Source organism: Gavia stellata, chromosome 17 (genome assembly GCF_030936135.1).
Source record: "Gavia stellata isolate bGavSte3 chromosome 17, bGavSte3.hap2, whole genome shotgun sequence".
Lineage (NCBI taxonomy): Eukaryota > Metazoa > Chordata > Aves > Gaviiformes > Gaviidae > Gavia > Gavia stellata.
This window is the reverse complement of record NC_082610.1, coordinates 17,587,930-17,612,036: the sequence shown is the minus strand read 5'-3', so window position 1 is coordinate 17,612,036 and position 24,107 is coordinate 17,587,930. Positions and strand designations below refer to the sequence as shown.

The following is a 24,107-nucleotide window of genomic DNA, read 5'->3' as shown; positions in this document are numbered from 1 at the left end:
TCTGTGATCTCATTTGTGTCTAGTTACTTTCAAATTGCTTGGCCTTGAAACTGTGCAAAAAAGCAACTGCCTTCTGACTCAACAAGATGCAGAGAGTGAAAAGCTGAATAAAGGTTCACCGTGGTTTGATATGGGTATCAATATCAATTGGTATTTGACAATGATATCACCGAAGTTGGGGAACAACAGCCGATTCTGACAAAATGGGAACTGTTTTTTATATTTGTCCTGCTTACTCTACAGGGTATTTCAGTCCCTTCCAAAAATAATTTTGCCTTCCTACGTTTTTTTCCTCATGTCCTTTGTGCAACTCTTCATACCCTGGTAACAGACTTAAATAAAAACGGAATTGTGAAAACATACAGCAAAGGCGATTTAGGATGTACAAGAAATGTCATGCTCTTGCCTGGTTTCAACACAAACTTTTACAGTGCAGCTTATGTTCTTAGCGAGCACCATTGTGGGCAGACCACAAAGGAAATCTCTGATGCTACATCTGTTTGCCCCAGCATACCATTAGTTCTGAAAACGTATGCATGATCTTTATTCAAGCTACAGCAATTTGTCTTGGTTGTAGACGTACTATGTGTTGGACTATTTCCCTCAAGAGAAGTTGAACTAACGTGAGCGTTGCACTCCAAAATCCTATGCTGTTTAGCTATTCTGGATCCTCTTCGGTTTAGTTGGAAACCAGTTTTTGTTTTGTTTGTCAGGATATGCTGGGGAATAGAGGGACAACTGGGGATGGAGCAGAGGGTCAGCATGCTTGAAAACTTTGCTCTTAATGGTGCGTTTGTCTTCCTCGTCCCGTGTCCAGTCTCCCAGTATCACATGAATGCTTTCCAGAAGGCTGTTCTTGAAAATTCAGTTGTAAAATGATCCACCTTGAGTTACAGCAAGACAGTCATTGCGCAGCAGTAAAGATACGAGAGAGTTTGTACTTCGGGTGCGTTATGAAGCCAAGCCCCTAGTGAGACTTGTGTTCCCTATCAGAAAAACAGCTTCCAAAAACTTCTGCGCTTCGTGCCATCTCTTGCTGATCCACGTTAGCTCCATGTCAGGAGAGCAACATTTCTTTCCCTTCTCAGGCCTACATTTAAACACTCATTTCAGATTGCCTTGATACCAGCATATGTTAAGGAACTAGACCGATTAGCTGTATTTTCCAGGGTCGTTCTGAGTCTCCAATTGCCGTTAATGCCTGAAACAAGTCAAGTCATTTGAGCTTGTTTTTCCCCTTTCCGTACAAACCCCCACCTCCTGCTTCCCCACTGCCCCTCGGACACCTCTCCCAGGCCACCGGTGGAGAGCTCGGGATCCTTCCTGACCTGCCAAATGGGGCCGATCATTTCGCTGCGCGAAGGCTCCCGAAGCAGGAGAAAATCCCCGGTGCTGTACTGCAGCCAGTGCCTGTGCCCCTCTCCGGCTGTACGCCAGTGTCATGTCTCTGCTGAGGTGAGGTCGAGAGCTGGGGAGATCACCTCACGCTCCGAGTTGTGGCTGCATCTTTCTGACGGCTTCCTCCATTCACACACTGCGCTCCAATGGCATGACTATGAAAAACCTACACCATTTTTTTCCCTTTTTAAAACATTTCTTATAAGAGTAGGCTATTTTTATTATCAACTGAAGAAGGGAGCTGGGGTTGTTCAGTCTGGAGAAGAGGAGGCTGAGGGGAGACCTCATCGCTCTCTACAATTACCTGAAAGGGGGTTGTGGTGAGGGGGGTGTTGGTCTCTTCTCCCAAGTGACGAGTGATAGGACAAGAGGAAATGGCCTCAAGTTGCGCCAGGGGAGGTTCAGGCTGGATATTAGGAAAAATTTCTTTACTGAGAGAGTGGTGAGACACGGGAATAAACTGCCCAGGGAGGTGGTGGAGTCACCATCACTGGAGGTGTTCAAGGAACGTGTGGACATGGCACTGTAGGACATGGTTTAGTGGGCATGGTGGGGTTGGGTTGATGGTTGGACTGGATGATCTTATAGGTCTTTTCCAACCTTAATGATTCTGTGATTCTGTGATATTAAAACATCCAAATCCCTCAAAGGCAATGTTATTTTTTAAACTTGTTCTTTTTTGCATGTCTGTTAAAAATCCACAAACCAAGCTAACCCAGACTATCTGCGGAGAAAAGAGGATTGCTGTAAGTACAGGAAGGATTTCTGAGTTAAGCCTGTGACTTTTGAGAAGGAAGACATGAAAGCTGCTGTAAAATAAAATACAAAGCCATTAAAAGATGGCTGTGGATTTAAAATTACATATTTCAACTAAAAAAAAGACCAATCACACATAGTTGGAAGAATACATAGTGGCGGGAGGAGTTTACAAATGTTAATTCAGCTTAAGCTAATTTCCCTGGGGCTATGCTCACATTCAGTAAATAATAACCAAGACTTTGACTGGCTGAAGGGTTCACCAAAGGAGTGAATTTGACATTACTCTTGCAGAGTATTCCTGCAGAGCAATTTTTTAATTTATAATAACTAATACTCCCATGGGAAGTCAGCCCCTGCATTCCCCTATGTAGGGAACAGAAATTACATTATGAGACACATGCATTTAAGTCAAAGCAGCTCATATTTTTAAAATTAAACACTCAAAACATACTATTCTGTAGAAATTATTAATCAAATGTCTTCATAGAAATAATTTGCTGCTGACATTGAATTATTCAGTGCTTAGATGAACAAATGTATTTGATGAAATCTTACCTGTTCATAGCCAATTTGCCAGCGTGAATAAGAGTTCAGTAGACATAGATCTTACTAACCGGATTACTCATTCACCGTTAATTGCTAGAATGCCTTTGACCGCTAAGACCAACGAAGCTTTAAAAATCTAGCTTACCTCCTATTTGTGATTCTCCTTGTTCTACATATATCTATTATTTCTGTATTCCTTTTGCATTTAAACCTGTGAAGAACCTGGAGGTGAGGACTGTGGAGGCAGCTGAATTCATTTCATTTGTCTTGTCGCTAGTTTCTAATTTTACATTCATGAATGGATGGGAAGTCCAGAGGGCAAAGTCTAATAAAGAATGTTTGTCCATTAAAAATAAATACAATTCGTACATTGAAAATGTTATGGGAGCATTTATGTAAACACTAAGCTTGGCTGAAGCCCATTTCATAAAACCTCAGTTTTGTAACTGGTTTGCTCTTCAAGTGTCGTCATACTTTTCTAACGCTTCTGGGCAGCTTTTACTGGTTTGTCCCTGAGATGGTTTTTGTGAATAATTTATGGGTGAGGGTATATTTTGAGAGCCCCCGATAAACATATCGTAATGATGGCAAACAACAGTTGCCAAGCTCCAGCAACAAATGAAAGGACAAGCTGGGTAGCCCACATTGTTTGAAATAATCAGTGATTCTGCTTTTGTTCATGGGTACGACGATCAAGCATTTCCTATTACAAGAATACACAGGGATGCAACCTAATCCTTTCCAACTTACGCATCGAAAATGTTGCCCAGTACGGAGAGACTCCCATCAACTGTAATGGGCAGGGAATGACAGAATGTGTGAAAAGACACGAGTAACCTTGGGCCACAGCAAATTCTATACCAAAAGCCCCTGGAGGACTAACGATGAAAGATTTCATTAGACGAAAATGCGCTAATGAAACGGCTTAATGTAGTTACTCTGAATCTCGTCCACCAGATTCTGTGACAAGGAACACTTTTCAGTGCCTGAATGGAAAAAATATTTCAGTTCACATGCACAACACATTATTAAAATCTGATGTGTTAAAGATAAAGTTCAAGTCTAAATAATGATTAGTGCCAAAAACTTCAGGCCAACGGACTTCAGCCTTCTTTCTTAATACTTTAGCTCTGTTCTAAGTCAGAAATTTAAGATGACTGCAGAGAATTTAAATATGTTTGAAAACTGAGCTTGACTTCAAATCGGTGTTAGGTTTACTGAGAAATGGGCATTTTGTAAAAGATATTATAAATCTGTGGCGCTCTCCTACTGAGTTTTCATTCTTGTTAAACTCATTCTGAACAGACAGCGTTGACCTTTTAACTCCGATAATATCAGCGTCCGTGTACGTTGGGAGGTCTGTGCCAGACATTATGGCCCTGATAACAAAATGTTCTACAAATGAACAAAAAGGCAAGTGTTATAAATAGGAAATTAGCACCACCTTTCCTCTGTCTTGCTGCTTTAATATTTCTGTTAACACTAAACCAATATGTAGAACACCTTCCTGAGATGAAAAGGGGGACAAATTTCTAATAGCATTACTAAGGATTTTATATCAAATTCAGCAGCTTTGTAAGGACAGTAAATATTTCTAATTAGTAATTGTTTTTTCTTTTTTGTTCTTTAATGAAAGAACTGTGTATTTCAGAAGAGGGATTGATCTTGTAAAACTTCATTAAAAAAAAAAAAAGCAAGTTTTTATTTTTCTTGAAACGTAAAACAACCAAAGCATGCAGCTGCTTACTTCCTTTTTTTGTAAAGCCACCTGGGTTTTGTAACCAAAAATCTCAGCCGTGGTCGCAGAAGGCGTGCTCCTGGGGCGGCCCTGCAGGTCCCCGTGCAGGAGGGAGGCAGGCGGGTGCTGGCTGAAGCCGGTGATGTTCACTGTGGCTGTCGGCGGGTGTGGGACTGGGGAATGAGCCACACTTTGGGGTTTTGGCTGGCTGTGTTGGGAAAAATGAATAATATTGCAGCCAAATGGCTCCATTACAATACTTCCGGGCACTTATAAATGTATAACAACTTTCCAATCAAATGAGAACGTCTGAAAAATTACCTGAAGTTCTACAGCGTGCTTGTTTTCCAAATTATGTGAAATTCCAGTCTGGATTTCGGATGGGCTAATGAAGAGATCAGGTTTCCTCCAAACGTCTCATTGTACCTTAAGTATCCTGACAATTAAAAGAGGCAGGAAAAACTAATGATTTCTAGTCATTTTATTCTGTCAGGCTTTCTTTTGTAATGTGGGTGTATTGTATTTTGTTGCCGGAGTTTTTTTATCCTCGTTTCTTATGTATTGAGGAGTGCCTGCGTCCGCAACAGGTTACTTTTTCAGTGGACAAATAAAGCAAACCTAGTTTATACCTACAAATAATGTAGGTTTGTCTGAATGTATTTGACCCTGGTACCACCTGGATGGTTTTCTGTTGTTGATGAGTTGTTACACCCTCCTTCATCCTTCTGGGTCATTCCTGCAGGTTCTGACAATGTTCCGGCTTCTTTGGTGGCTTAGGGACCTAATTCTGTGGGTTTAAGTCCACGGGAAATGTCACGTAGTATTTGCCATGTTCAAGGTGATCTCGATGTCCTGTTTGTATTGAGAAAGAAAATTACTGGTAGCCAGTGAAAGCTGTTGGCAATTTTTCTTTGGAAAGGCGCCGGCTGAGATGTTGTCCAGTATTGGAAGCAGTAATCCTTACCTTGATTTTACGGGCATACAAACTACTTCAGTTTATTTTTGAAGGGAATATGCTGATGGTTATTGGAATCACTCAAATGGGGATTGGCAAGTCCCTTCAGGTTGTCATGAGGTGGATGGGTATGGTGAGGGTGAGGCTCTAAGGCTGAGGAACGCTCGGGAGAGGAAAATAGCTCCGTTAACAAAAGGGCGAAACCTTTGTCCGCTGACCCTGTTGCTAATGCACTTGTCAAACAAGCTTTCTCCCAAAGTTAGGCAAAACCAAATGTGGAGGAAAAAAAGGGAGGGCTTTCAATCGCAAGAGAGCTTAGCTCCGCAGCTCCGCTGAAGCAGGCGGGCTCTGCGGAGTAGCCCCGCAGTCCCCGAGAACCCCGTCCGTAGGGGCTGAGGGCGGGCGGCTCTCCCGTCGGAGACTCGCTGGGCACGGCAGTGCTTCTCCAAAGGGTGTCTCCCGCTTGCGGGGGGGATGCGTGCGTGGCGAAGGTACGCTGCTGCTCTCTGTAAGCGCTCTCCGACGATGTCATTTTCCGCCACGCTCTTAAAAAAAAAGAAAAAGGGTTCATGAAACTCTTGCTCTGAGGCCGGTAATGTATTGAGTGGCTATCTGGCATCTAAACAGGCTGTATGACCCCAGAGGCTGCAGGCAGACGTTCTGTAACCAGAATTCAGAGATGTCACAAGTGGCTGAACAAATAAATATCGCCAGTTAATGGTTAAACTCTCAATTTACTAAAGCATTTGTTACCAGTTTGCGAAGGAGATCAAACAACCATGAATCATAACCTTGGCTACTAATTAAGTCCTTTATTCCCTTCCCTCATTGCAGAAGCATTTAATCTTGGGGAATCGGGACAGGCTGTTGTGCAGAATTAGATTTTACAGCATAAGCAGAAACAAGCTTACTGCAGGGTTTCCTACTGGAGCTGGAAATGGGAAGGAATAAAAGGGAGAATATTAACTTTCCCTTCTGGCATGGAAGTTCATGTTAGCGCTGAACAATGATTGATGCAAAATAGCTGCATTGGAAAATCATTTTGGTGGTGTAGTTTTGTTATTTCACTGAATGGCGAATATCATTTTCATTATCCGGCTGTCTTGCTTATAGATGAGACTCGTCATCTAGATAGAGAATGAGGAACTTGGTGTACTTTACTAGTGACCGCCTGTCCCAAAGAAAAATATTTTACTCGGAAATAATGGACTGTGAAGAACACCCTGGAGGAAATGAGGCATAAACCAAATACTACAAGCAGTTTTATTGCAATTGAAATTTATTTCTGTTTGTCATAAGACGTTTTTGTGTGCGTTTATGTACAGGATGTATAGCTGCATGACAGTTACACCTTCGTGCCTTTGATATTTAATAGCAAATTAAGCAACGTTTATCTTTTTGGCTCCCATCTCTGTCAAGCAGAACTTAAAAACCCCAAACGCTTTATTTCCTTTGGTTTTTGGGGAAGGCGTCCTTGTCCCTAGCAGCAGAGTGATGCAGCAAGGACTCACGGAACGGGACTGCTGTGAACTAGCATCAGGCTAACTCCGTTTGCCGGGACTCGATCCAAACAGGCAGCCATCCCAGTTAGGAAGAGCCAATTTCCATTTTTATAACACGAACCATGATCTTGCAGTCAAATCCGCGGGAGAGGGACCGAGGGAGACTCTCGCTGAGACACCTAGCAAGGTATTCGGAGGGAAGGGCCTTCCTATACACATCCAACTGCAGGTTCACGCATCGGTGCATAATTACTGAGGCACAGTCACTTTATATAAATGCACTTACAGCCTTAGCCATCTGCAGAGCTGTGGGGAAAAGCTGTATGTTATTTGTTTGAAAAGCAACCGTGTTTTACACTGTATCTGGAGAAAGCAGTCTTTTCTTGACGTCATTGCGAAATCGGAACAATTTCTCTAACAAAAAGAAAACACCTGAGAGGCAGTATCTACAAGTAGGAAATGAGAGCTTTTTTTGGTTCTGTTTTTGGCTTTGCAGAAAGCTATTTTCCCACCAAAAAGCACGAATTTTCAGAAAGGGAATGCCCCAGCTGCCCTTGCCATGCTGTTCAGAGGACAGACATCCACCATTTGCACACGCAGAACTTCTGTTTGCTGGGGGAAATTTGCCCTGAGGAAATACATGAATACTCCCTAAAATTCCAGGTTATATTTAACTGAAGAGGCTTGGGTGATACCATGCTATATTGTACCAAAGACCCAAACATGTACAGAACTTAAATATAATTTTTCCATCCCATAGTGAGTGTGAATGCTGTCAGGTTTGGTACAGACCGAAAGCACTGTCTAGTGACATCTCAATATGCCTGTCTGTCATCGTTGCTAATAATAATTTTATAAAGATAAAACATCTGGCATATCTAACTCTGCTTTTACTGCCGCTTCCCCGAAGCCATCACTGGAAGCCTGTTTGGGATGAGGGCTAGAAGTACGGGATGTTCATGCATTTAAAAAGGAAAGAGGGATTGTCCAATAATGTCATACAAGCTCGTCTTTGTAAGAGTAATAGAACGAGCAAGTACAATAAATCATCGGCATAGCTTAAATGTTTGATTTGATATTTTAATACTAAGAAGAAAAATCCATCATCTTTGCAAACTTCGAAAAATTTAAAATATCTGTTGATCTTAATGAATTGTTTAAAAACTGATGTCAGATACTATGGAAATCTGTTTTTTTAAAGTACAAAGAGCAAATTATTATTTTTTAATGTTGTTTTCAGTTCAGTTTGTGCATCTCCCTTGAAAAGGGAGATATGTTTGTTTAAAGACCTTCCAGATTATTTTGTCTTTATATACATTTACAATTTGGTTGTGAGATACATGTGTATGTAGAAGTTGCATTCAGCTACCGCAAGATCATTTGGATTGCTCAGCAGTCAACTCAAAAATCTTCAAAGTGGTTTTTTTTAATAAATTTTGAAAAACAAATTCATATAAGTAAAGAAACAAATTGTACAAGACTTAGGGAAAAAAAAAACACAACAAAAACCCCAGCCAACCAAAAAACCAACAAAAACCTACCCCAAAACCCAATGGCTGGAATTCTGCAGCGACGGTGTATAAGAACTGTGTATGGCTGAATACGCAAGAACTTGATAGCTGGGTTTTTTCAGAGAAGAAATTGGGAAAGATAGGAGCAGGTTTTCTTAGACATAGGAGGAGGTTATATGGATGCCACTTTTTACTGTCAAAAGTATGCCAACCCAGCGCAGGTCAGCTAAAATCCTGGATTTTTATAGCTGCCTTGGAAGGTGGGGAAGGCCAACATCATAGTGCGTTGTGCTCCCAGGCTGAATGGCAACTGCTTACATGACACATTCACGTGTTAGTGAAGCATTTACTGCAGGCTGTTGTTTTTACACTCTGGATGGAGATGCTCTTCCCCCCCACTCACCTTCCTCTTTTTCCCCCAGGCTGCGAGAACACCACCGCGCTGCAATTAAGGTGATTCGCAGGATGCAGTATTTTGTGGCCAAGAAAAAGTTTCAGGTGAGTTGTGAATAGAAAGCTCTTTTTCTAAATAAACCCTTTTATTCTCCTGATTCATTGTTTCTTTTAGAAACTTAAGAGAGACTAACACAATTCATTTCAGTAATGGTGAGCTGCACCCACTATTCTCTCCCTCCTTCAATGGGGTGGTTGTTTAGCAGCAGGTCAGTCAACTGTGGACGCGCTGGAAATAGGCTAAACTCCTGCAATGCAGTCTGAATTAAAATGTTCTTTCCTGCTAATGGACTTGACCCTTAACCCTCTGTTATCGCTGTCTCTTTCTCGCAGTGCAAACATTCTCATATGTCTCCATTAATTCTGAGCTGTACGTTACTGCCACGCCGAGTCAGTAGGATTAGGGATTAAAATACCACCTCAACCTTGTTTCTGTCTCTTACTCAATGATAATGAAGTCCTGATAAGAAACCGGGGTGGAAATTTGTTAGCGTATTGGAAGGTTTCTCCTTCCTTTTCCCTTCACCCCTCTGCTTAGGTAGGAGACGTCCTTCCGAGTTTGTGAGATCTCGGTTCTCTTTACTCCTCTCGCCCTCACTGACGTACATTTCCTGTGTGCCACCTCACTTGCTGTGATATTGCCATACCGTAAGCATTGAACAGTAGCTAATTAACCTTGTTGCCTGGTCTGAATGAAAAATTCTGACTGCAAACTTTCTAAGAATGTGGTTTCTAAATCAATTTCATTAATCCAGTAAACGCCCGTGTGTTGACAGCCTTCAGCTTGATTTAAACCAGGTGAATATATAGATGTAAAAAATATATTACTTTACTTAAAATTAATTAACAAGGGACAATCCCTGGAGAACAGCCCTTCAGAACTGAAAATGCAAAGAAACAGAGGGGCTTAACCACCCACATCCATTTTTGTATATGACCGCAGCACTACTGCTTACAATAGACTAAAAAGCTCTCCTGCCCTTAATCTGTCCCCACCAAAAGGGCAGCGGGTCCTTTTTCCTTCAAGTATTTGAAGGGCGCAAAAGTTTGGGATCAAAAAGATGATGATGATGATGACGACGACGATAACGACAACGACGATGACTAACAGTCCAAGAGAGCATCATTTCTGTACGGCGATGCTCGCTGCTACTTCAAAACAGTGATTCTGACCTCCTCATTGAAATTTAGTAGAACTGCCTGAACTCTTTAGCGGTTTCCTACTTTGAATCTTTTTCTTTTTACTAAAATTCATGAGCTAATTTATGGCTAAGGTTGCCTGAGCTTTTCAGAAATTTGTTTCAGTTATGTATAATGTATTCAGACTGTCACTGTCTAGGCTGAGACCTCCCTTGTCCTGGGTTCTCCCGTGTCCGTGGGTCTCCTATGTCTGGGGTCACGGAGGGAGCACTTTCAGAGAGCTTCTGCTAGCACATTTCACCTGGGTTTTTTATTAGACTAAAATTAAGAAAGGCACAACGTCTGGACTGCTTGAAAATAATTTTTATGGTCATTTTGTTGAGAAGCTCTTTAACACTTGCTGCTCAGCACTTCTAACTCGGCAAGGGACGTGGCCCATTCCAGTGATGCGTCCACTGCTGTTCTGTGAAAAACTGCCTAAATGTGGCCAGTTGCATTAAGCTTTGATTTATTCTCATTCTAAAACCTGATTGTGATCCTTTGCTCTGTGGTAATTACTGAATCATTGCTCTCATAAATTTAGATCATAAAATATTTGCCATGGTATTAACTAAACTGCTTAGAAACAAGAAATCCACACATTATATATCTGCCTCCCAAGTGGTATTTGTCAGATTTAGAAAATGCCTGAACGCTGTGTGCAACATTATCCACCTGGCAAATAAACGAAACTCCCCTGCGGCAGATGACTTGATAGAAGCTGAAAAAGCATTTGACTGAATAGAATGGGGCTATTCAGTTCATACTTAAAACTTGTTTGTACTCGGTCTCCCGGTTGCTAATCTGGCTTCTCAGTTGTACTCTCACTTTTGCATCTGCAAAAGAGCTGGCCCTGGCCATCTACAAAACCCCTCAACAAGGTTGTCGCTCATCCTTCTTGAGTAGTCTGTCTTCTTCCTGAGCTATCAAGATTAGCTGTTACTAAAGAACTAAAAATGTCGGTTAAGCTGAAGTGAAAAGTATCTCAAGTCGCTCCTGCGTACAACTGACACGCTGCTGTTTCTGTCAGAAGCAGAAGCTTCCAGCAGGAACGTACGGGGGATATCTGATACTTCTCCGTAATTTCTGAACACAAGGTTATGGCCGAGTTTAAAAACTGGGAGAGCACCAAAGGTACAGTTTTCAAAAGCACCTAAGTAAATTAATGCACAAAGTCACCTTGAAATTCAAGCCACAAGGTGCTTTTGAAAATCTCTCCTGTAATTAAGAGATAACCACCGTCATTATTCTTTTCTCAAAAGTATGTGGTAAACCTGCTTTGTTCTATTGTATGCACATAAAATAGTCATAAGAAATTAAAATGTTTAAACATGTGCCAAGCAATGACTGTACAGTTTCTAATAACCAGTCCAACGTAATAGCTGAAGTTAAGGTAAAGCAGAAGATGCATTTGAAAAATGCATCTTTCAGCATTTAAGAGGTCTGCATACATGTTTTCTGGTAGATATTTGCGTTTGAAGCTTTTTGTATTTACGTGAAATGCATCTTCCTTAAAGAAAATTTAGATTTTTTTTCTATAACTATTGAAAAAACCCCAGCTGAAGTCCATTGGACTATTCATGCTTAAAATCAGCTGGAACATAAGTAATTGCAAGGCCAGCACTTAAAAGGAGTATTTTTTTAGAGATGCCTCCGAAGCTTTTGGGGAGGGGAAGCAGAGGAAGAAAGAGAGGAAGAAGAAAATTTTGCAAAATAGGTCCCAGCATGGACCCAACACGGTTCTTAAACCATACCAGCCGTTTGCAGGATACACCTGTATGCCTAAATTTGTATAGATACTTTTTAAGAGCTCAATTAATAACAGGGGGTGATGGCACCACAAGGACAAAAGTCAGTTAGAAAGTAGAGACTTCCTGTTTAAAAAAATTAAATAAAATAAATAAAATGAAGCTAAACAGGGATACAAAAAAATTTCAAAGGACATGAAAAGCAATTCTTTGTGAAGCGTCGCACTTGGGCATCATTTCCTCTTTAAAAGAAGGAGAGAAATTTATGCTCTGTTTTGAAGTCCAGGTTTGAATACAGTCCGTAGGATGATGTCCACGTAAGAACCCAGCATAACGTTCTAATGAATTAATACCTTTTTTATGGATGTGTTTACGCTCTTGTAAAGACTGTAGGACTGTTTCGAACTGTATAGGAAAGAGTATATTCTGATAATAGTCAACACAAGTCCTGTGCATCAGTTGCAGTGAACGGCTCACAGTTAAGGAAGGATTCTGTAGTTTATAGGGAAAAGGGTACTTAGAAATTAATGGTTTTCTAGGGTTTGTTCACTCCACCCACCAAAAAATGATTTTCATGTATTAGTTAGAAATCAGATGTCTCCAGCACAGTCTAACCTTACAGCTGAATTTCAGAAAGAAAAGCGCCATACTCGGTTATTCCATTAGCTGGATTCATGAGTAAATAACCTTTGTCTTCCAATTAGGAAAGTTTCTAAATGTCTTAAGGCTTACACCCATGGCTACGACTGTGATATCCATCACAGATCCAGAGACCAGGGATGTGATCTGATTTCCCATTGTCATTTGAAATCTTTTTTTCCTCTTTCCATGTAAATCGTTCCTGTTGAGTAAATCAGTTTCCTTCTAAAATACGTTTTTAACTTGTGTTATGTTTTTCACCATGGCAAATATTCTATACATAGCATAAACTAAAAATCCAGGTTGGAGTTCCACTGATGACGTGAGTAACTGTTGCCTGGTTTGTTACAATTTCACTGGAAAATCTTGCATTTATAGTCTCATAATTCATCATCTTATGTAATACATTTGTCATGGTATTAATCACGAATTGCATGTGTAATCTTTTCTAATCTTTGTACTGGGCTGTACCCAACAATGTAGCTCAGTGTTGTGCGCTTCAAAGGATGTTCTACCCATTTTATTTGACGGTTATTTGGTTACATTTCCCAGAAATTCCCCTTGCACGGATTCCCCTCTCCCGGCTCTGCCGCCCTGCGCATGCAGTTACTAGGGAACAGCAACAGTCAGTGGTTCACTTTTAATATTTGGTGCTCGCTTTTGTGCCTTTTGCAAACTTTCGCATATGATGCGGGAAATTTTTCCTCATTTAAGAAGATTTTTGCCGTAACTATTGGTTCATCAACAGAGGGACGAAGTAAAGAAGAGAAGCTAAGGAAAGCTGTGGGGCTGGCTTCTACTTTTGTTTCTTCAATACTCACCCATTGCCTGCTGCAGGTTTTTTTTCTTTTACAAAACTAACCTGTTGTCAACATCAAGAGTGTTTTCTCTCGCAAGATCAGCTTTGAATATGAAGTAATTACAGAATGATCAGTACTGACTATTAAATACCCTATCCTACTCAGAAGTTAAGCGTCATTCGTAAATTCTATTTACTCCAGGTTTCCAGTTCTGATTTTAAAGAGAAAGAAGCAGCCAGGCAAATGAGAAACAGGCAGGGACATACCTACTCTTTCTACTGTCAGACACCTGCGCCAGAACATGAGGACGGCAGGAGAAAGCTCTGCATCTTTACTCTTACTGCACAGCTTTTCTGAACCTGGAGTTTTCAAGTTGATCTTGTACATTTCTCTCTTGCTTATTTATAGCACAAAAATAATTCAAGAATTCTTTTTTTTTTTTTTATATCTCATCGTGTTTACAGTACTAATCCATGGAAAGACTTAACGGGCTTATGCCATCGTTAAATCATATTTCTTTCTTTGCGGATGTTAGTTATGATTTACATGTGTGTAAGCAGTCGGGGTTCTTGGGAATTCTGTGTGCTCTTTGGTCAGATGGAAGCAATTCCTATTCCTGTTCAGCCTTCCACTAGAGAGTAGCTGGGATTCACCAGCAGTTGCAGTTGGCTTTGGGGAATCTGGCAGACTGAAATATAATTTGCTTAATGAACTGGTATAATTAAAGTAATGATTCCTAAAATGTGGGAGCTACCTCCCGGGCAGGTGCAGGGGATTGCATGAAGGTGCCACAGCCTGGTTTTAAGACTATCCCACTTCCCTTTGGCTTTTAAAAGAAGGTATTTGTGGCATGAAATGGAGGAAAACCCGCAGCACGTGAAATAAGGTTAAGCAGCACAGAGACACCTCCTGCTCTTGAAGTACAGGTGACAAAATATTTCTGAGACCTCAAATGGGATACAAATCCTGGTGTGTTAGAAGCTACCACTGTAAACTCTTTTCCTTCTTCTCAAAAGATGCAAGGAAGGAACAGTTGTAACTGGGTGTTACCAAGGTTTTTACTGAACCTTGAAAATTATCCACAGAGTATCTAGAGACAGCATAATGAAGGAGGTGGAAATATCAGTGTTACTGATTTGATTAGGCTGATTTGATTAGAATCTTTAAGAAAAAGTTTCCTACCAAATGGTAAGTTCAGGTGTTACTAATCAGTCTAATGTGTGAAGTTTACACCCTTCTCTTCTCCTCCCCTTTCTCTTTTTCTCTGTTGTGTTAGAGCTTCGTTGCTGCTTCTCATACATAGCTCTGGCACTGCTTCAGCTCTGGTTTCTAGATGTAGGATTAAGGTATTTTTAATTTGTCAGTGCACTTTGACAAGTTCATTCACTTGCTTTCCAGTTAGTCTTGATGTTTATTGGTTAAAATTATGGTCTTTTTCTTTAATACTACACAAAAGCGTTCGTATTACTAACAGGTCAGATTAAGGCTTTCCCATGTACGAAGTGCAAATTACAGACACAGGGCTTTCTCCCTGGTCATTCCTTGCACCAGTATTTTCCCAGTATTTCCCAGTAGATTTGAAAGCTCAGCCAGCCTTTCTGGAAGAGGACATCAGTCACGCACCTTCAGCCAGGACTCTGCTTTAACCTTCCCATGGTAAGAGCTGACCTGAGAACTCCAGTTGTCTTGCTGCTGACTGAGAATAAGGGCTTGTCCTGTGAAAGACCCCTTTGCTCTTTGGTGGCTGAGGAGTATGAAACTTAATTCCAGAAGAAATTAGAGTGACCACAAACTTCTGAGCAAAGTGCCAGATATACTTTTATGGCCCCAAGTTCTTTTGGCCTCAAGTTTGGTGGATAATCTCTTGAAAGGCCCGTAGACCTGCAGTAACAAAAAGGTGGATGAAATCAGAACTGTCGTAATTATTCCACAAAAGATGTATGATCGTGGCAACAATCAAAATATCTCGAAAGTTTGCACAGTGTTAAAAGGGGTTAAAAGAACTTACTCTTTACTCTTGAAAAAGATCTGCTTTACTATAGACCATTCCTACATCCTTGTGACGTAAAGGCACGGTTTTTGGTTTTTATTTTACAGCAAGCTAGAAAGCCCTATGATGTCCGAGATGTTATTGAGCAGTATTCTCAGGGCCACCTCAACCTGATGGTGCGAATCAAGGAGTTACAGAGGAGGTATGTCAATAAAGTTCAGTGTCTGTACCCATAAACAGCAGCAGAGGGGTGTTTGTAAAGAAGTCAGTGACTGGGGCCGGGCATCAAAAAACTGACAGGGTTACAGGACCTGTATTGGTAGGACTGTGCAAAGTTACAGAATATAAAATGGCATTCAAGTGACGTTTTCTTTTCACGCAGGAAGGAAAAGGCCAAGAGCTTAAAAATCTGATGGTCGGGACTTAAAATCTTCATTACACTTACATGCATTGCCTCAGTCCCTGCCAGCTTTGATTATATGCTGTAATCCCTATATGTTAAGGGCTGTATTATAGGTACAGAGCGAAATACTGTCGCCTGCTCTGGTAGACTTGCACTTAAGAGCAAACTGAGAGGCGACAGATACATGCAACAAGTAAGCTGCAGAAGAACAGGGAGAAGAGGAAACAACGCTGTTCTTGTGGAAAAGCGATGGGCATGGCAAAACTTTACAGTGGTTAAAGAAGCTAAAGACCAATCTAAGTCTAATCCCATTTTGTTATTATTTTTTTTTTAATTTCGAGCTCTTCTTAGCCCAAAGCAACGGCTTCACTTACAGTACAAACCAGAACTATTAGAACTTCACTTTGCTTGTTTGTGAAGAGGTCTCCCCACTCCTGCCAGAGAAAGTGAAGATGCTGGTTCAGGCTGATAAAAGCTAAAAATGATTCTTTCTGTTTTATAGGTTGGACCAATCCATAGGGAAGCCATCTCTTTTTATCTCCGTCTCAGGTGAGTTAATAAGAAGGATGTGTGTAAAGTTAATCTGATGAAGATATAATTAATGGAAAATACTTGTTAAAATACTTTTTTATCTTGTTGCCAAATTTTTAAACAGTTGCCAACAAGTTGTGGTCTGAAGTGTAGGCATCCACAATAATATTTAGTCATCAACACCTTTAAAATAGGATTGTTCCTATTTAGATATTTAAAGCACCTACTTTCACTGAAGTTTTCCAAATGTTGGCTCTAGTCTCTCCGAGACTCACCATATTTCCAATAAAATGACGTGCTGTGATTACAGAGTTCCTATGAAATCAGTAATGTTCACACAGAGCTTTGATAGCTTTGAAAAGACACTGGGAAAGGAGCACAAAGTACTAAGTTTGTTTGCGACAAGTCTGGCTAATGAAACTCTCTGTTAATGTCATTTTCAGATTCATGTTTCTATCTAGTTCATAGGGGGGAAAAAAAGATAAAATGTTACCAAATGCATCGTTCAAGTTGGCTGTAGAGTCTTTTGCATAGTGGCAGATTGTTTTTAAGTGGCAATTAAAACATTAACTAAATTGGGAACAGTTTTGTTCTCCCAGGTTAAAGCATAGAACTGAGGTTGAAAGCGCCTTCAACTTAAGGGCTATTAAAAGTCGTGGCGTGGGCTAATGCTATAAAAAGAAACAAAAAGCTGCTTTTAAGGTCTAGAACTACCAGCCTGGCAAAGGTGTTCAGTTACACCACATTGGTGGGCTCGTTAAACACACCCTGTTGTGGTTTGCTGCTATTTGGTTATACCACCACATATTAATTTGAAAATGTTTCTTGTTCCACAGAAAAAAGCAAAGATCGAGGGAATAACACGATTGGTGCCAGGCTGAACAGAGTGGAGGACAAGGTAAGCCTCAGTCAGACCGGCGGTGAAAGGGGACGTGGTCTGTGATCGAACAGTGCTGGTTTCAGAGGATGTGGGGAAAAATTCAGCTTAAAATGAAGTTGAAGGCCTGGCTTTTCCAGGTGATGGAGCATAATTTTTGTGGCAGATTGCATTTTTGGTTCTTTCTTGTCGTTTTAACAGAATAAGAAGAAAACAGACTTCAGTTGATTTTGGTCTCTTTTGGGACTCGCTTGGGGTTTTGATTTTTAATTGCATGTATTACACATGTCTCAATGCTCTACTTCCTTCCTCCACAATAGATAAAAGGCTCTGTTCCTTTAATACCTCAGTATATTACGGTCCCTAAGATTTCCCTTTGATCGTTGCTTTGTTGTTTATATAACTCCACCTACAATTCCTTAGAGAGAGCGAGAGCAAACCTTGTTCTGTCCTGGTTTTCATTCCTTATGACAAATGGAGTTTCTCCTTTCAAGTGACGTGAAGCCAGAAAAAATCAGACTTGTTCTATAATCTCGAATTAACAGTTAAGTGCTTTGTAACCTTTTATTTCAATGCTGGCTGTGCTTGAAAAATTAGATGACAGGTAGAGGCTATGTCATTGTTAAAAAATATAGGTTTGCCTATGTTGGTATTAAGGAAAGAAAGGGAGAGTTAAGAGAAAGGGTTTGCATCCTTTGCTGATCTCTTATAGTGATTTGGTGATGGGGTGAAAGAATTTCTTTACCTTAGGATTATGTCACTCATGTATCTAAACTGTTCATTCGGTATTAAGGAGTCAAAACTTTTCTTGAGGAAAAAAGCTTTCAGAGTGTTTCTTGCACAAATGGAAGTGTGTGATAACCTCAGGAAGGATTTGTTCTGAAGAAATAGCCAGCAAATATTCTGCAAACCAAGAGAGATGTGAGTAATGCATCCCAAAGGATGCAAACTGAGCACCCTGATCTCCTTAAATACTTAAGAGAAACTTGAGAACTATACTTCAATCTGTTGGAAATAAATGGCATTTTAAAGGGAAGAGGTGCCTTTTGGTACATAGGGTGACACACAGAAAGGGTGAAGTAGGTGATAGGAAAGTACAGGGTATTTTGCATGAAGAAGAATCCCTGTGCAGTGCTCACTCGGATCTGTGGTTGGTAAGTGTTCTTGCACATGGAAGCCCTTTCCAGAAAGTTTAGATTACATTTATTTATTTTCCCTCCGTAACGTCAACTAAAAGTGTGGAACACTAAAAAATATCTTGTGACTTGTGACAAAGAGCAATGACTTTTCAGTTTGGACAAATAATTCTCTAATGTCAGCTAAAATAGCTTCTCGGCGCTGTTTGTAAGATCTCCAACGAGCCTGGGAAAGCTTTGGTGTCGTACTGGCTCAGAGATAAGCTGGTTTGGGGTTATTAATTACTCTTTTTACATCCTTACAAATAAGTACGCCATGAATTTATAGTGACTGTTGTTTTATGTCTTGTAATGGGACTGTAAAACACTCCCTGTTTAATTTTAGTGTAGCCGGGTTAAATTTTAGCCTTGTTTTAAGTAACAGACCCTTCTTTCTTCACAGTTGCATGAGGTCATCTGTGGTTTCAGAGTTGTATGTTATCTGCCCTATACAGCTAGTCCTATCTGCAGGAATTTTATCTGAAAGTAGCTGAAAGGCTAAAAATAGAGAATTTCGGTTGGACTCGGCAAACAGTGGTATATGCGACAACACACTGGCAACGCTGAAATAGCATTTTTGCTGCAGCTGGTGGCCAAAGCTAGTTTTTTGGTATTTTTACTCTCAGAGCTTGGCCTTCTCTTTCCCCTAAAGTACACGGTACGTGGTGTGCTTTCAACATACAATTAAACCCTTCCTGAGCTGGGCGCTATACAAAGGATAGCTGTATCAGCTGGTTTTTAAGGTGACTGCGTATTTTAAACAGTTACATCCCATTTGGTTTGTGAATTAGTTTTGAATCTTGGACTTCTGAAGGAGAGCTTTTCAGTGCTGCAGGCTAGTGTTAGCATCTAACCACTTTTTGTGCGTTTGAAAAATCTCCTTTAAGTCATTTTAAAATGAGCCGTAGCCTTCTGAATTTATTTGGACACTCCTGCCACTGCAAGAAATTACCGGGTACTTCCCATGCCACAGGAATAAGCTGAGTTCTTCTAACAGATCTTTCTCAGTGATCGTTAGTATGCTCCTTGCAGCAGAAGGCTGGTGTGCAGTTGTCAGAAAGTCTGTGATAAAGCAGCAAAAGGAGAAACGCTGAACTTTTCTTTCGTAAACTTTTGGGTGCTTCTGCTAACGGACGGCTGCTGTCAGCACAGGGTGGGCTACTTGCGCATCACAGAGGCAGAATCCAGGTTTATGTATATCCCTATAGGCTTTTGCGGAGGTGGGCTTGAACTCGAGAAGCGTTTACAACTAAAGATAATTTTGTCTTCAAGAGTATTTAATTGTGTTTCTGGGACATCGTGTCAGTCTTGCAAAGCTTTTGGACTTGTGGTACAAGCGAAGGTGCTCCAGAGGCGTACGTATGGCTGGCGGTACAGAGGGGATGGCACCTGAAGGGACATCTTAAAAATAAGATGCTTAGAGTCAAACAGCAGCATATTGGCAGGATTTATGATACTTTATGGCATGAACTGAAATTTCCATGTATTGAAATCAGCAAAAAATCGTGGCTTTTATCTTTGAAATTTAGGAACACGTTCATTTGAGGGAGAGAGTCCTGTGGAGTCTGTTCACCTTGTGCACTGGGTGAAACTTTGACCTTGTAATACATACAGTTTGTGATAATGTAACTGAAGATTGTTTCCCAATATGCAGAAGCCAGGGGGATGAACCACGCCTGCAGGAACCTTCCTGCAGGTTCCTTCCTGTAGAATTTTGTAATTTTGGCGCGCAACTGAAAAGGTGGTTTTGTAAATGTAACTGGAAACTGCACAACCTGATAGGCCTTTGTGAAAAGAAACCGCAATCCAACCGGCAGTCACAGCGTATTTTGACTTTGCCGTTGTTCTCTGTTGTTTATAAAGCTGAGGGTAGCAAATGCCGTGTTCTTCTAAAGGTGTATTGCCGTGGCTGAGCGCAGGCAGCTGCAGCACCCGCCGTGCCCACGCCCCGGTCTGCCGGGACACCAGCCAGCTTTGGTCCGGAAGGCATGTAACTGCAGCAGCGCAGTGCCTAGGCTGAGCTCAGAAACCCCGCAAAGTAGCGATGGTCCAAGAGTTTGCATGTAGATACGCTGATCTGGTCCCTCAGAGGTTGCCAAGCAGGATGGCAGCAGCACGTCAATTTATTTGCGGTGACCAGCCTTCTCGCTTTCTGTCCTGAAACATCTGCGAATGGCTCTTCAGCCTACCCTGAAGAAACCTGGCCACTGCTGGCTTGCTACCAAAGCCACAATGGAACGCGGTTGTTCCAGAGGGGCACAGCTGTGTGTGCGCAGCGTTAGTAATCCTCACGCAGAGCGCGCTGCGTGCCGGTGCTTTAATTGCGGGGGTGCCCAGCAGCTCCCTCCAGGAGCAAGCCCGCAGTGCACTCAAGAACTTCTGCACGCTACGTCTCCGCTTTTTGTTTCACTGCTTTAGTTGTAGCTTGGCTATAAATGCCTGTAATGCTAACTTCTTAGAATAAATTGATCTGTTCTTTTTCAACCCTCTGCCTACCATTAATTTAGATAGAACAGGCAGAGCTTGCATTTTTCAGGTAATCAGTCGGGCTCGTTGCTTGGCTGCCCTAAAGTAATTCAGTCTTGAATATGGGCACTGCACAAAATCATCCAGAATATACAGTGAGGGCTAAAATTGGCAGTCGCTGGACTCTCGACAGACTGCTGTGTCTAGATACCCAACTGCCCCCGCTGTCAGTAGGGCCTGCCTGTGGACCTCCCAGAGCAGAATAACAGAACCCAGATCTACAAAAAAAATTTTAAAACCATTCTTAGCAGTAGACATTACGCTCTATTCTCTGCTAAGTTGTCTTAAAAATAGGACTTAAACTTCTGCAATGGTTTGGACACTTTAAAATTTGCCTTTTCAGAATAGTTATAGCAATCCAAAGCAATTTTCTGGGCGTCCCTTCTATATACTCAGAACTATTCCTGTATCTGACAGTAAGTACAGTATTAACATCAGCATTGCCAAGGTTGCAACTGAAATCTTATCAGTTATATGGAACGTTAGGAGCAATGCTATGTACTGATAAATTTTAAGTTGTAGAGATTTAAATGGAGATTTCTGTTTATACAGGAGGTATGTAGTAGTGAGACATGTGACACCTTTTAATGTGAACCCAACAACTCTGCAAGACAATATTCATTCCAAGCATACACACATTTTGAAACCAAAACTGAAAGGAAGTTCTCTTCTTTGCACAGTTCTTTTGAGTTCTGGTTATGGTGGTTTGGTTTTCTGTCTTCCATCTACAATGTCTTTGATTCTTAAATGTAGAGATTCCCATGTTCAGTAAAACTGTAAGGATATGATATATATTTGACACATCTTTCACTGTGAGTGCTGAGTGGACTTTTAAAAAGAAATAAATGCCAGGGCTTTATTTGAGGTGGCTTTCAAAAAGTGATGGGGACCTGTAGGTTACAAAATTTATATATGTAGTATGATATTTTCTTCTGGCTAAATAATTTTCTGTAATTGTTTCACCAGAGCATTGATTCTATCCCTACATGTATTAGAAGGCAGTTTGGCTGGAACCCTGTTAAACGCAGTCCAGATGAACAGAATGGCCATTGATAAGTCTAGGTCTGGTTTCTGATTTAACTCTTGCTCTTCCCTGGTCTTTCTTTCTCACCAACTAATAGTTCCCCACTACAAAAGGTTTCATATCTGACTTATTTCTCATGTTGGTTTGCTCAAAAATATATGAACTCGAGTTACACATCACAGAGGAATTTCACTGTAATGTTAATAAATTTGCTATTTTACTGTATGACAAGGTAAACTGTAATCATGCCGTTTCTAATAGTGAACTCCCAGCCAATCCAGCGCAGAAAGGTTTAGGACATGCTCCAGAGCCTATTCAAGGTGGTGGGAGTCTTTCCTTTGACGTGGCAGGCTGTGAATCATTTTGTTTAATCAAAACATGAGGTAGCCTCGATGAGCCAACATTTCAGCCTTCCTTCCTCAGGGTAGGCAGAAGCATTACACTTTATCAAAGTTGAATGCCTTTGAGAGGATTTTTTTCTTTTCGTTGTTGTGATACAGTTTTGTGCAGTGACACAGATGTGGTACTTACTTGACAGCATTTCTGTCATAAATGGAAATATAGATCTGTACATATATGTGTCTCATTATTGGATGCTCCATATTTACAGTCCTAAGAGCATACATTAGGTAGTTTAGCATTTTACTTAGAAAAGTATTATCTCACCTGCTTCTTCCTGGGTTCACAAATGCCAGGTTTCATGTTGACAGCTTGTTCACCGCAAAGAATTCTTCGTGTGTGGCCGGTCTTCCAGTTTTATGTGAAATATCTGTGTTACCTAACACAGGATTAAACCTTGGTGGGTTTTTTGTCTATTTTTTACGGCGTTCTGTAGCCCGTGGGAACAGTTACTGTGCTTCCTGCTGTAACACAGCACTTAGTGCAATCTTCAAAAAAGGCCTTAGCTGGTGATGGCCTTCTTGCACATCAGTATGCAATGGACAGGGACATTTTGGCTTTATTTTTAGTTGAGTAATGATGCTGAAAAATTGATGGTAAAAGACCGACAACCAAGCATCTGACTTTCTGGTCAGTGCTGGAAACCATGGTTAGAGTCATCAATTGGAGTAGACGGCTTCGGAAAGTGTCTGGCACAGAAATATCCAGCACTTCCCAGGCTTTTGCACTAGGCAGTTCAGGTACGGAATATTGGCAGCTTCTGCAGTAGGTGTGTGAGGATTTGCCTTCCTGATACCTAGAAACAGAACTAAAAACTGTGGGTTTGGGTGAGAATTTTGAACGATATGTGAAATCAACAGAAGTCAGAAGAACCACCGCCAAGCAGTTACTCATCTTGTATGTAGTTCTTGCAATAATGCAGAAGTAATAACCTGGGGGATGTGGAGGAATATTAAGAGGCATATGGAAGATTAAGTATCCCTATTTATTTAATCCTTAGTCTTCTTCCAGATGCCAAAGTACAAGCATAAGGAAGCAATTTCGGTGCTGAACTTTGTGATGGAGGTTGCCCATTTTCCTTAAATTGGACTACAACTAAGCACATCCTTCATCAAGCTAGGTCATTAGGCAGCCTTAAAATTTTAATAGCTTTTCTCTCACCGATCTGATAATATTTCAGTGGGTAAACAAAGAAAAACTGCAGATTTCCATTTCCAGCATCCTATGCTTCCCATCTCCTCAGCTACAGTAAAATAAAATTATCAGGCATACATGGTACAAATGAAAACTATAAATAATTACTTGTAGGATTCACTGCTGCCAGAAGCTTTGGTAGCCAGAATAGAAACAAACTGAGAGAGAGATTAGGCAAAGTCATGGAGAAGGGCTCGCTAGAGGATTATTAAACAGGATGTCTGTATGTAAACTCTGATTTAGCAAGTACTTTAAACAGTAGTCAGCGATAAGTTGGTAAAAAAAGGAAAACCATGATTTTATGTGGATGTACTTTCTTACGCTCTTCTTTCAAGACTCTGCTACAAGCCTTGCACCAGAAACAAGGTAACTGGGGCAGGTAAACTTTAGCCTTGTTCAATATAGCCCTTTTTATTCTGGGTTGTTAGACACAGCTGCTTGCTACTGGATTTGGTCACCCGTACAGCCCCACGCAGCCGAACGTGGCTGTACGGTGTCTCAGACCTGCTCGGTTTATGAAGGCCGCGTGAACAGACCCCCGTGCCTGCCTAGAGGACATGCGTGTGAGTTTTTGCGACACCATACCTTGAAGACTGTAAGGGCTTTGGACTAGCCTTCACTTGCATCCCTTTGTTAGCGCTACTTTATCTGTTTGAAGATCGTTAGATCCTACCGCAGCACAAATAAAAAAACAATACATGTTTGCGTTAATTTTGAAATTGTTTGATATAGGCAGTGTTAAGTACTATCTATAACCCGT

At 41.0% G+C, this 24,107-nt stretch overlaps 1 protein-coding gene across 1 annotated transcript in view; it reads left to right on the top strand.

The window, feature by feature from the left end:
- The window catches only part of KCNQ1 (potassium voltage-gated channel subfamily Q member 1), a 357,426-nt gene that overhangs the window by 236,804 nt on the left and 96,515 nt on the right, over positions 1–24,107 (top strand). Inside the window, exons 14-17 of the mRNA XM_059825697.1 lie at positions 8,832–8,907; positions 15,326–15,420; positions 16,124–16,170; positions 16,989–17,050. Of these exons, the coding sequence (XP_059681680.1) occupies positions 8,832–8,907; positions 15,326–15,420; positions 16,124–16,170; positions 16,989–17,050 (280 nt within the window). The remainder of the gene's footprint in view (positions 1–8,831; positions 8,908–15,325; positions 15,421–16,123; positions 16,171–16,988; positions 17,051–24,107) is intronic.